The 13,470-nt window shown below is 38.3% G+C and overlaps 1 protein-coding gene across 4 annotated transcripts in view; it reads left to right on the forward strand.

Moving 5' to 3' along the window:
- Window positions 1–13,470, forward strand: part of camsap2b (calmodulin regulated spectrin-associated protein family, member 2b) — a 52,291-nt gene that overhangs the window by 34,387 nt on the left and 4,434 nt on the right. The window contains exons 5-16 of one of the 4 annotated variants that reach the window (XM_079875180.1): window positions 579–720; window positions 3,549–3,688; window positions 5,783–5,873; window positions 5,959–6,043; window positions 6,131–6,156; window positions 6,404–6,473; window positions 6,564–6,800; window positions 7,313–9,071; window positions 11,379–11,515; window positions 11,949–12,169; window positions 12,800–12,896; window positions 13,111–13,176. In XM_079875180.1, the coding sequence (XP_079731306.1) occupies window positions 579–720; window positions 3,549–3,688; window positions 5,783–5,873; window positions 5,959–6,043; window positions 6,131–6,156; window positions 6,404–6,473; window positions 6,564–6,800; window positions 7,313–9,071; window positions 11,379–11,515; window positions 11,949–12,169; window positions 12,800–12,896; window positions 13,111–13,176 (3,071 nt within the window). The remainder of the gene's footprint in view (window positions 1–578; window positions 721–3,548; window positions 3,689–5,782; window positions 5,874–5,958; window positions 6,044–6,130; window positions 6,157–6,403; window positions 6,474–6,563; window positions 6,801–7,312; window positions 9,072–11,378; window positions 11,516–11,948; window positions 12,170–12,799; window positions 12,897–13,110; window positions 13,177–13,470) is intronic. The other 3 variants (XM_079875181.1, XM_079875182.1, XM_079875183.1) reach the window with 3 other exon arrangements.

A 13,470-nucleotide genomic window follows, 5' to 3' on the forward strand; every position in this document is an offset into this window, starting at 1 on the left:
ATATATATATACACTACTGGTCAAAAGTTTTAGATTGGTAAGATTTTTTATGTTTTTAAAAGAAGTCTCTTCTGCTCACCAAGGCTGCATTTATTTGATAAAAAACAATAAATAAATAAAAACAGTAATATTGTGAAATATTATGACAATTTAAATGACTGTTTTCTATTTTAATATATTTTAAAATGTAATTTATTCCTCAGATGATAGCTGAATTTTCAACATCATTACTCCAGTCTTCAGTGTCACATGATCCTTCAGAAATCATTCTAATATGCTGATTTGATGCTAAAAAAATATTCATTATTATTTTCAATGTTGAAAACATTGTGTACAATTTTTTTCCAAAATTCTTTGATGAATAGAAAGTTCAAAAGAACAGGATTATTATTATAAATAATTACAGAATTATTTAATTAAATTACTTGTATTACATATAACATATAGATGTTATATGTAATACAAGTAATTAAATAAAATAATTTTGTGTCTGTTTCCCTTAACTGACTCATGTCTGATTATTATGCATTTTAACAATCTTGCTGTCATGGCAACCATTCTGTGTGTGTAATCCACAGGGGCGGTACAGGAAAGAAGACTCTATTGCACGTCCGGCTCTTTGTTTCCCCCTGGTGGACAATCTCCTGAAGGACAACACAGACGGCTGCGCACTGGCTGCACTGCTGCACTTCTACTGTCCTGATGCTGTGCCACTGGAAGGTACTGCTGCTGGAAACTCTTCTTTGTGATGTGAGAAATATCGATCTGTTTCTCCTAACAAGTTTCAACCTTCGTCTGTTAAGCAGCAAAAACTGTTTTCAACATTGATGATAATAATAATAAAATTAATAATAATGAAGGTTTCTTGAGCAACAAAACAGCAAATTAGAATGATTTCTGAAGGAATTTTTTAAAATAAATGCAACCTTAGTGAGCATAAGAGACTATAGAGAGAGAGAGAGAGAGAGAGAGAGAGAGAGAGAGAGAGATAGAGAGAGAGAGAGAGATGAATAAGTTGCTTTATATTTATAGAGTGGCATTGATATGTAATGATGACATGTCAGGAAAGGGCCTTAGCTCATTGAGTGGTTGAATGGTTCTGAACTTCTGGGGCCGTGATCAGTTGGTTTTATTGTAGACTTTCTCTCTAAATTAAAGGTATAGCTCATCCAAAAAAAAAAAAAAAATCTGTCATTATTTATCCACCCTGATGTTAATTATTTTCTTCTGTAGAACACAAACGTTTCGGGGAAAAAATTAAGTTGCTTTTTGCCGTGACCAGGGACTGTCATTTTTCTAAAAAGGACAAAAAAGTAGTCCATATAATGTATGCTCTGCATTTCAGGTCTTCTGAATGTATACAGTGGCTTTGCATGAGGAACAGACATCAATCTATATGGAGTTAATGATAACAGATTGTGCATTTTTTGGGCAAACTTTTAATAAATTATTTATATTAAACTGCTCATTTTTATTTTATTTTATTTTATTTTAAGTGCCATGAGTTGGACTCAAATTTGTGTCAGCCGCGTGAGCACCAAAGCTTTTTGTGTCATAGAATGTGTTTTAACGGCTTGTCAGGGTTCTGATATGTGTTATCTGCATTTGTGTTACTATGAGTTGGTTTTTTCATGTCATCCGTCTCCGTGGTTACTGATTGATTAGTGTGCACCTTATGTTGTTTTGCTTGATTAGTTCACTCTGTTATTTAAGCCCTGTGTTTCCTTTCTTTGTCCGATCTCGTCTTATGAAGTTTGGTTGTTCTGTTTCCGTGTCTCTAGTCAAGAGTTCTCTGAGTATTATGTCAACTTTGTTTTTAAACACTGGACTGCTGCACTTAAAGGAGAACTCCGGCCAATTTTAACATTGAGCTCATTTTGAAGTCCAAAGTAGTCGATTGCCGAGTTCACGCGCATAGGTTTAGTTACCTATGATCACGCGCGTGAACTCGGCAATCGACTACTTTGGACTTCAACCGAAAACAGGATGTAAATACAGGTATTTGCGCTGGCTTAAATAACATCATTTTTATCCATTTCTTTCACATCTACTGCAGTCAGACTCACTCGTGTTCACTCTGAAGGAATCACTCACATGACCTGTGCACTTGTAATGACACATCAAGGATGTAAAGAGGCTAAAAGCAGGTTTAAATATTGCCCCATTGAAGTCAACAGGGTGCAAATTTTAAAAAGAGGATAACACGGTGTAGGCAACACCGATTTTTGTCGTTGTTCTCTGTATTGACAGCACTCCAAATTGACAAAAAAATGAGCTCAATGTTAAAATTGACCGGAGTTCTCCTTAAAATCCTGTTTATTTTGGTATCTTTGCCTCAACCATACATGACACTGCTAGACCACATCTCTGACATTAAACTGCACAATCAGGAATGATTTCCTAATCTTGTACTAAGACTGCTAAAGTTTCTTGTGTAGTGTGTAGACTTTTCCTGGAAATTGGCTACACTATTTTAGTCAGAAAGAAGTGTGTCTTCATTTAGTTTCATTGAGAGGTGTTGTTGAGTACAAACCCTCCAACAGAGGCCTATACAGATAAACCCTCAACAAAATACTCTGCCCCTAATCTGGTCCTGTAGATAACAGACGTACACACACAAACAGCATCAGGAAAACTACATTATCCACTAAACTCTCTCTGAAGACCCTCATGACAGGAGCATAACAACATTCAAATATTCAGGGTCAGCTGAAGGACACTGTCTCTGTGTCTCTTTAAAAGTGACTTATTGAAATAATGGCAGGGTTTTTTATTTTATTTTAAACTCTGCTTAAAAGAAAATAAGTTAAAAATCCTAAAAGATTCACATGATCCTTCAGAAATAATTGTAATATGTTGATTTGGTGCTCAAGAAATATTTCTTATTATTATCAGTGTTAAAAACAGTTGTGCTGATTATACTTAAGTGAAATATTTTAGTGAAAACCGTGATAATTTTTTTGATTAATGTTAAGTTAAAATTGAAAATTTTCTGTCACTTTTGATCAATTAAATGCATCCTTGCTGAATAGAAGTTTTAATTTCTCGGGTTATTCCTTATTTTAAGGTATCATTGTTACAGTGTAATTATATATTTAAGTGCTGAGTAATAATAAATAACTACATGAACTTATAGGGTTAGGGAAAGATTAGAGTTTGGTTGTGGGTTAGTTGCATGTAATTATGCACAATTTACTGTTATTACTATGGTAAGTACATGTAACATATGTAACAAGGACGCTGTAAAACAAAGTGTTACCGTTTCTTGATACGAATGTGGGCATATGAGGGTAGAAGAAGAAATGAGTGAAAGGAATAAACAGCGAGTAGGAGTGCGTGAATGAAAGTTTGAGAGAGAACAGAGGAGCAGTTATTCAAACATAAACACATCCCCACCCCGTGACTCGGGAGGATTCTGTTCATTACATCACACATTCTGTTCCCGCCCTCAAAGACTCCATTGGCTTCTACTTGTGTTCTGTCTCCGCCCCCTCAGATTAATTCATAATGTCATTGGCTGTTATGTGGTTTGTTCCCTCCCCATCCAGATATCTGCATCAAAGAAACAATGTCATTGGCTGACAGTCTGTACAATCTCCAGCTGATCCAGGAGTTCTGCAGGGAAAACCTCAGCAACTGCTGTCACTTCACTCTGGAGGATATGCTGTACGCCTCCAGCACCATCAAGGTAAAGCCTGACGTCCACGTGCAGCACTTCTTCACTTCTCTTTACTGATACCATTTTACCGAAAGATTGATTGATAGATTTATTTAGATCGATAGGTCATCTTGGCATGTTTTGATGTAATGCTGTACTGATGTTTTCACATTTCTTGCATTTGTTTTTGCACATATTTAATGTTACACCACTATTACTGTTAACATACTAAGAGGTATGGATTTGAACAAAACCCTAACTCTAAATTTTTATCTTCTTGGCGTACACCGTTTATTCTACGGACATGAACCTCAAATTGTGTGGCTTATTGAGGAGATCTGTGCTTTCTTAAAGGGATAGTTCACTCAAAAATGTTGTCTTCATTTACTTATCCTTATTTCATTCCAAAACTGTATGACTTTCTTTCTTCTGTGAAACATAAAGATATTTTGAGAAATGTCTCAGTGTTGTTGTTGTTGTTGTTGTTGTTGTTGTTTTGTCCACTGGAAGTCAGTCGTCACCTAAACTTATTGGTTTCCGACATTCTTCAAAATATCTTCTTTTGTATTCCACAAAATAAAGAAAGTCATACAGGTTTGAAACAACATGGGGATAAGTAAATGATGACAGTTTTAATTGTGGGTGACCATGATGGTGAGTTGCATGACAATTTAGTTTTGTGTGCTGATTTTATATCACCATAATATATTACTGAAGTCAATAATATGTAAGTTGACTAACCAGTGGAAAATTGTATTGCTTGTTTTTCCTGGTATGATTTAGTATCTGAAGTTGCTCAGATGTTTCAACAATGAGTAGGATGCGTGTTTCCCATTTGGTTCAGTGTTGCAAACTTTGTATGGTTTCTAGGATACAGAATCTGGGCACTTTCTGTGGTGATTTTCCACTGAATATCCTTTTTTAGTTTGAGACCATGAATGAGTGATCACTGAAGTATTACAGGGAATCTCAGCAGGGCTGATGCAGGATGGGAAAAACGGCCGGTGCGTGTTTTAAATCTGACCGTTTGGAATGACTGAGTCATAGTTTGTGAGTGGGAGAGCGCTGCCATGTGGATCGCCTCAGACAGTTATGTTAGTGAAGCAGTTTGTCTAGATAAACACACTCCATGTGTAGCCTTTACCTCACATAGCCACCATCATGACACCAGCCAGTTAAAAGCTTTGAGCAAAATGTGTTACATTTTCCAAACCAGCAGCCGTGGATTTGCCGTTTTGTCAGATGAGTCTGTGGTCGGTTAAAATGCTTGTCGGCTGTTTCAGCCAGTCACATACTCTCCAGTAAAACAAAGGTACATCTGATTTCTTTGGTCATTTAGGCCTTAAATGTTGTGATTACACTAAATGAGGCCTTTTTCATGAGGCTAACAGCCCTTAACTGTGCAGAAATAAATGTGTCTGGACTGAATAAATCTGCAGAGAGTTCTGGGTCTGTTCTGTTCGTGTCAGGCTGCCCCGGTTGCTTTGTTCCTCTTGTTGCGCTGAAAAGAGGCTCTTCTCATGGCTGCTGTGCTGTTTCTTTCAATAAATACACTCTAATAGACTATACACTATTTAAAGTGCATTTTGCACAGTTATTATAGTATTTCAATAGCTTAAACTTGCACAATTCTGTTTCCTTCACAACAGAATATGTTGATGTCAGATGAATACATCAACCGATGACCCTCTAAACTGATGCATCATTTACACAAACCTGGATTAAAGAAAGCTTTTTTTTTCTGAAATAATAGCTGGATGCCATTTGTTGAACTCAATATGCAATGTAAAAAGATCATGGGACATTTTGAAATAGAAGACTATATATATTGTATACCCATAGTAAGCAGTATGCTATAATTTCATTTTGAATACACTAGTCATGAAGTTAGTAAAGGTCTGTAAAGGTTCAATCTCTATTTAAAGGAGAACAGTGGCACCTTGTGGTTATAGAACAACATTATATGAGCAGCACTTCACACACACATCAGACCCTTCATTTCTTTCTTTTTGCAAGATTCAAATGATTGTCCAAAATTCATCCATGTAGGTATCTTCAGTTCTCCTCTTTCTTTGAGCTGTATCTTTTTCTCCTAATTAATTAACATCTGTTTATTTGTTTCAGAGTAACTACCTTGTGTTTATGGCAGAGCTATTCTGGTGGTGTGAAGTTGTGAAACCATCTTTTGTTCAGCCCCGCACAGTCAATACCAAAGGTAAGGTCCCTCTCATCGGGTGTTATGTTTGGAGCTCATGCTATGCATTTGCTTTACGCTAAATTGAATATATGTTCTTTTTTAGCTTTTGACCTATCCCAGTCCAATAATCTGGCTCCCATAACCAAACAAAACCTGATCCAAAGACCAGGCAGTCCAGAGCAGTCTAGGTTTGTATTTATTACAATGCAAGTTTGAGGTTTTATTTATTATGATTTAATGCAAGAAATTATATTTCAAATAATTTTGTCTTATAGGTCACAACCTGAAAATGACAATTCAGGTAAGACTTTAAAAAATGAGCCATTCCTTCATAAAACTAAAAAGAGATTTTGCTTCCCTCTTTAGTTGTATGTCTGTGTAACTGGTAAAACATGGCTCTAGCAATAGTCTCCATTCACAGTGATCACACACATACTGATACAACCTTTAGCTTGAATGCATGGAATAAATGTAGATTAAGCTTTTATTTAGATGCAAACATTTACTTGCTGTTGCAGGAAAGTAAATGGTATTTCTCTCTTTCACAGCAGTTATCAGGCAGTCATCTTCCATGTCATATGTGGACGGATGTGTGGGGACATGGCCAAAAGAGAAACGGTCTGCGCCCTATACTAACACTCTATCCCTTTCACTCTCTTACTCTGTCTTTACATGCTCCAGATATATAATCCTTTGTCTTCACCTCAGGTCTTCAGCTCATGGGATATCATTTGAGATTCCACTTGATGACAGCTCAAGTTCATCTTCAAGACGTGGACTGAACCGATCGGCAAGCACAGAAGGTTTGTGTTTTAAAGTCCACCATGCCACCCGAGGAATGCGGAGGAACCTTTCGTTCCAGCCTGTTAACGGGAACGCCAACAGCAAAATACATGAGGAGGATGATGAGAAATCCAGCAGACATCGTCTGGGAAACTACACTGGGTACATCTTTCATTTTTATTTATTTGTTTGTTATTTTTTCTTTTTTCTTTGCCCTTTATGTAGCATTTACTCACCCTGATGTTGTTTCACCCTTATGACTTTTAATTCATGAACTCAAAAGGAGAGGTTTGGGCAAATGTAAAATAAATGTGAACAGGGATGGATGCTGGATGCTCATGTCTCATATGCTCATATGTCTTCAGAAGACATGAAATATATTGTGTTTCATTTAACAATAGTCATTTGAACTACTTTTATGCTGCCTTTTTTGTCATTTTTGTCATCATGTGTTTTCTAAACATTCTATTAAACTTTTGTATTTCTTGGAAGAAAGAAAGTCACAAGGGAGAGAAATAATGAATTGTAAAAAAGATTGTTACATTTTTATGGTCAACAATAAACATTAAAGAAATGTTAGTTTTATTATGTTCAGTGTCAAGCTGTTTTATTTTGAAGTAAGGTATCTAAATCTTGAGAGTTCACTCTAATTGAATGAATATCCCATGTTTCAGGTACTCAAATGGCGTGTCAGCAGATAACCTCAGCCCTTCGTATGACCCTCAGCCCAACACTCCTAGTATAGAAGAAGCCCTGAAGATCATCCATGACTCTGAACAACCCCACAGCAGCTTGCAGCCCCCATCTGGAGACAGCGCCTTTTTCCTGCACAACCCATCTTCCCACAACTCCGGCACTGACTCAAACGATTCCGAGGACTCGCTTTCCAAGGTCAGAGCAGACGACGCGGACCTAAATTCCACCTCTACTGACATGGACACTGGAATCCATGTCCGTACCGAGGACATCCAGGATGGACAGGATGAGGATTCGTCCCTGAAGGACTACTCGGACATGGACCAGGACCATGAAGCTCGTTCCTGTCCACTTCCGGAAACTGTTGGCAGCCCGTGCCCAAGCCTTTTGGGAATGCGTTCCCTGGCCACCAGCATGGCCTCCTCATTGGGTTCTGCAGTTCGCATGACCAGCTTCGCCGAACAGAAATTTCGTAAACTGAACCACGGCGATGGCCGTAGCAGCAGTAGTGGCGGTAACACGCCTGAGAGTGGCGAGCTGAACGTCTCAACCCCAGGAGCGACAGGAACGGTTCGCTCGATTACTCCTGACGCACGCAGCCCTGCTCGCATCACCTCCCCTCGTGATCCCTCACAACTGTTGGCGTCGGAGATGGTGCAGTTGAAGATGAAACTGGAAGAGAAACGCAGAGCCATTGAGGCGCAGAAGAAGAAAGTCGAAGCGGCTTTCACACGTCACCGGCAGCGCATGGGCAGGACAGCCTTCCTCAACGTGGTCAGGCGTAAAGGAGTCGTGTCGCCACTAGGGGGTGACAGCAAAGGACCAGATGGTCAGGAAAAAGAGATCAGTGACTCTCAACCTCTGAAGACACCCTTGAATTTGAATGACTCCAATTCCAGACTGGAGAGATGTCGACCAGATGGTGCCCCGCCGAAATCCCCCCTGGAGGAAGCAGCCGTGGAGGTGGACTTGGCAGAGTACAATCGATCCATCGAGCGCCTGAACACATCTTTGAGCTTCCTACAGTCGGAGATGCAGCGTTTGGCACAGCAGCAGGAACGCATCATGCAGATGCGTGATCACCAGAGTTGGGTGATTTCGCCGCCGGACCCGGCGCCACGCAAACAGCTGCGTGAGTTGCGCAGCAGCAGTGTAGTGGGCCGAGGTTCGGTGGGGTCGCTCTCCCCCATTTTGTCATCCACCGGCTCGCCACGCACATCACACCGTTCGCCCTCTCTGATCAAAAGGAAGTCCGCGTCTTTCCATGCAAGGACGCCACGAACGCCAAGGCCCAACGACCTGAAGGTGACGCCCTTCAGCCGCATGCTCAACACGCAGCAGTCGGTGGACAGCCTGCCTCGACTTAGACGTTTCTTGCCCAGCCAGATGCAGACCAGCTCATTTGCATACTTGGGACATGACGAGGGACCTTCAAGTGAGGATGCACAAAAAATTGCTGCAAATGCACCGACTGCTCAAGGTGACGCAAAGCAGGAAGACGCAAAACATGATAGAAACATGAATGCGCCAACATCTGAGGTTCTGTCTCAGCCGACAATGGACCGTTCGACGGAAACGGCAAGTGGGAACATAAATGAAGAAGAGTCGCAAAAGAAGAAGGATCTGATTGAGGTTCCTCTCTCTATTCTAAAGCCTCTAGATGGGTATGACCTGGAGAGCAACAAAGAAACAGAGACTGGACCAGACCAGAAGATGTGCTGTGGCTTCTTCTACAAGGTGAGACTTAGATATTTACATACAAAGTAGGGAGAGCAGAAAGCACACACATATAGAGAAAAGCTGCCTACATAACTGAAGCTCAAAGTATACTTCAGTTTTGGCCCAAATACTTTGCGTATACGTACGTACTGCCAAACGCACGTTTCTGATAGCATGCTAGCTAAGAAGACATTGTATGTCCAGTTAGAAAAAATTGACTTCACGTACAGTATGCACATACTATGCTGATGATGAAATTGTCACTGTACTCATACCCTTATTGTATGCGTAAAAACTAGGGATGTTCCGATCAAGCTTTTTGTGCCTCCAATCCGATCCGAGTAATTGAAAATTGAGTATCTGCCGATACAGAGTCCTGATCCGATACTTGTGTTTTCCCAGTGCTTGGTGCCCACTTAAAAGTACAATAAATTTATTAAAATCAATCCAATGTATACAGGGATGTGCAGAGTTTCTTAGGGGCTCAAATGTAAAAAAGGGGCATCCTTTTTATATTTTAATTCCAATATAACAATTACTACAGTAATTCTCTCTCTCTCTCTCTCTCTCTCTCTCTCTCTCTCTCTCTCTCTCTCTCTCTCTCTCTCTCTCTCTCTCTCTCTCTCTATATATATATATATATATATATATATATATATATATATATACTATATAAGGACATTGGTAGATGTAATCTGATGTAAACAGACTGTGTGGTCACAATTCTAAATATGTTACTACTTATAGAAACTTCTTGAATTTTATATGTACAGTAAGCTGAATAATTGCAACAAAAAGAAAAATAAGTGGATTTAAGGTTTAGAAAGCATGAAGTTTGCGATGTCAGAATGCCTGTCTGTCACTCAAGTCCGAGGCTGGATGCAACCAATAGCTTTAGAGTGATTTGTTACAAAAGTGCGCGTCAGATATGCTTTAAACACGGAAAGTCGAACATGCGCGTGTGACACGCTAGAACAGACCTCATTGGTTATCGGGCGTCAAGCACACACATTCTAGCTTCTTTTTTGCCTTTAATGGCGGTTGCAGAGCCCGTCTACGGATTATATTAGACATTCTCTGGCGGTTGGCAAACCCAATTGAAGGTGCATACCGCCACCTACTGTGCATGACAGCTGACATAAAATGAAAGATCAGGCTTAGGAAAGCCAAAACCGATCAGTACAAAAAACACTTAATCGGCGCGAATACAGATCCTTGAGATAGGCTTGGGACATCCCTAGTAAAAACCAATGTATGCTTTAGGCTTGAGACATGTCAAAGGAATGAGAATATACAGCTAATTTATTTATTTAGATATTTATTTTTCTCTAAGGGTACTTTCATTTTGATTGACAAGCGTGACTGATGCAGTGTGAGCAGAGAGAATGTATATGTTATTTCTGCTCGCCTTTACCAGGAATGGACTTTTTTAGAACATTTTCAGTACATTCGAGGTGGATAGATGCAAGTGCCGTTATGTGTTAACACTTTGAAAACAAAACCAAAGGTTCAAAAACAAAAATATAAAAGTGAGGTGAGCAATGCAATGCATTTTGCTGCCTTCTCCTGCATCATCATTACCAAGCAACAGGGGTAAACAGCTGCAGCTTTGATGATGCAAATGCACCACGGTTCAGACCAAATAATAGACCCATTTCACATTTCAGGGGTTCGCAGAAGCGGAAGTCGTCATAGTTGGCTAAACTTCTATGATAGTGAACACGAGAAGACGGCAAATATAATATTTGTATTCCCAATATCTCCAATAGCAGACTTTCCAAAAGAGAGGAAAAAATATAGAGAGACTGATTACATTGGTTAGAGGAGAGAAAGATGTCATATTTGCCGTCACTCCCTCAGCCGTTTTATTATAAACACCCTTGGCGCAGCATTAATTAATTTTTTGTAATTTACTGCCAAAGTAATATAGAACAAAGAACAGCATTCTAAACTTGTGTTCATTAAAAAAAAAAAAAAAAAAAATGTAAATATAAAAATCTTAACTCGATTTGCGATGTTGAAAACTCTTGTCATCACAGTCTGTGAAAAGGGTCCATATAATGTGTAGCCTATATATTGATATAAATGTTTGTGACAGCCTATGTTTCTCTGTTCAGGAGCTTCAACAAGTGTCTTTGTTATTCTTTTTAATTCATCTCAAGTAAACACTCCATTGAACATTTTGTGTTTTAAAAATGTGTTGTTTTTTTTCTTCATGAAGCACATCACACAATGTTCTGTGAGAGACATTGTCTCATCCAGCCAGCTGCACATGAGCTTCTGTGTCAGACTGGATAATTGTTTGTTTGTGTTGCTGTGACTCAGGACGACCTGAAGGGAGAGGAGGATGTTGCACAGAAGAAAGCAGCTCTGATGGAGAAAAGGCTGCGGAGGGAGAAAGAGATGCAGACGAAGAAACAGCAACAGGAGGCTGAGATAGAACAGAAGAAAGAAGCAGCACGGTACGAAAAACACCACAAACAACACAACACAATAATAGAAAATGACATGATCACAGAAAACAAAGCCACACAATCAAAGATAGCACAACTAATTCAACATGTCATGTTCACAGAAATCCATATACACTAGAGTTATTTAAAATACAATATAAATTATAGTTGTAACTATTCAAAATATTATGTACAACTCTATTTATTTGTGCTAAAATGGCACAAAAAGGTTTTTTTTTTAAAGTAGGGGTACTATTTTTTTCATTTACATGCAGCAGTATAACAATATGTAGTAATGTGATAATTACCTATATTTTTTACTAAAACCATGCAACATTCACCTGTTTTACTTCTGTATTTAAATTAATCTTAAATGGTTTGTAAAAGTCATTATATTTGTAGACTTGCTCGAAATGCACGAAATCTCTGCTTCCTTGATCAGATTGAAAGCGGAAGAGGATCTTGTGAAGAAGGAAGAAGAGAAGGCAAGACGAGAGTTTATAAGAAATGAATATATGAGGAAGAAGCAGCTGAAACTGATGGATGACATGGACAGTGTCGTTAAGCCCCGCCCCCCTGGTGTCAAGCAAAAGAAGCCACGCCCCAAATCTATGCACAGAGACATCATGGAGTCTCCGAAACCTCCAGCACGGACAGCCACAGGTACGATGGGAAATCAGTGTTGCTGTGACAGAGCCACAGCTGTTACACTTTATAGAGATATGAACCTACGCATGGCTTACTTTTTGTTTCTGCTTATTAAACTTCAATATATTAATTTAATCATTTAAAATCATTTAATAATAATATTCTAATTATATTTATAATATTAAGAATATTAATAGTATATCTATATTTGAAATTTTGTATAAAATATTTATAGTTTAAAAATATATAAAAATGTATTAATTCTAATTATTTTATATTATTAACAATTAATAATATTCTTAATTATTTCATAAAATTCATAATATTAAACATTTCTAACTATTTTATATTAATAATAATAATTATTAATATATTTTTGTTTTTTATAAAGTATTTGTTTTAATAATATGTATGATTTGAATAATATTATTAAATGAATTCTATTTTTTTTGTTATAATATTATTCATTAATAATATACCTATGTTTTTTATTTTGTAATCAGATATTAATATTTTTAATAATATTAAAATTCCACATTTAATTTGCTGTTGTGATATCTAAAGAGCTTTTGAAACTGGCTTCTAAAAGAAAATGTATGCAAATGATGTGTATGCATATGCAAATATGTGTATTTGTGTGTCCAGGGTCACGGCCTCGTGGATATTCCGTGTCCAGCTTATCACTCGCCTCCCTTAACTTGGCAGACAATGAGAGCGTCCAATCAGATAAGAGGACATCTAGGTGAGACCATGTCCAATTCACTATTACCTTCTCTGTAAAATATCATTCAAAAGCAGAGAAAATAATGAGTTATTGTCGTGATCACAAACGGCACGCTCTTGTGTTAATCAACACTGACACACATCTCTATTGCTGTGAGACGGGTCATGTTCATAACCTTCTGTCCTCCCTCTGTCTTTGGTATCTCTGTCTTTTCTCTGTGCTGGTTGCTCAGAGGCAGCAGACTGTCTCCTGGCAATCTGTGTTTCTTTCTGAGCTCCCCTAAAGGGAGAAAGGGAAGGTCAGTCTGCAGACAGCATCACAGACATGTCATTACCTCACAGTGCTGACGGTCATTTCAGCTGAACAAACTCATTCGCTTGGACAGATCAGTTCACTGGTTCATCAGCACATTGGTGGAACATAATAAACGGTTATATAATTATCATCTTTGAACCATATATGTTATAGACCAATCAGTATTTTTAGTTTACTTGATTTTCTTGTGATTCTCATGTTTCTTTGCAATGGTGTTTATTTATCAGCTACTTTATCATTGCAGCAACAGAAAATGGCTCATCTTTTAAGCAATTGG

The sequence above is a fragment of the Squalius cephalus genome, assembly GCF_949319135.1.
Source record: "Squalius cephalus genome assembly, chromosome: 7".
NCBI classification, from domain to species: domain Eukaryota; kingdom Metazoa; phylum Chordata; class Actinopteri; order Cypriniformes; family Leuciscidae; genus Squalius; species Squalius cephalus.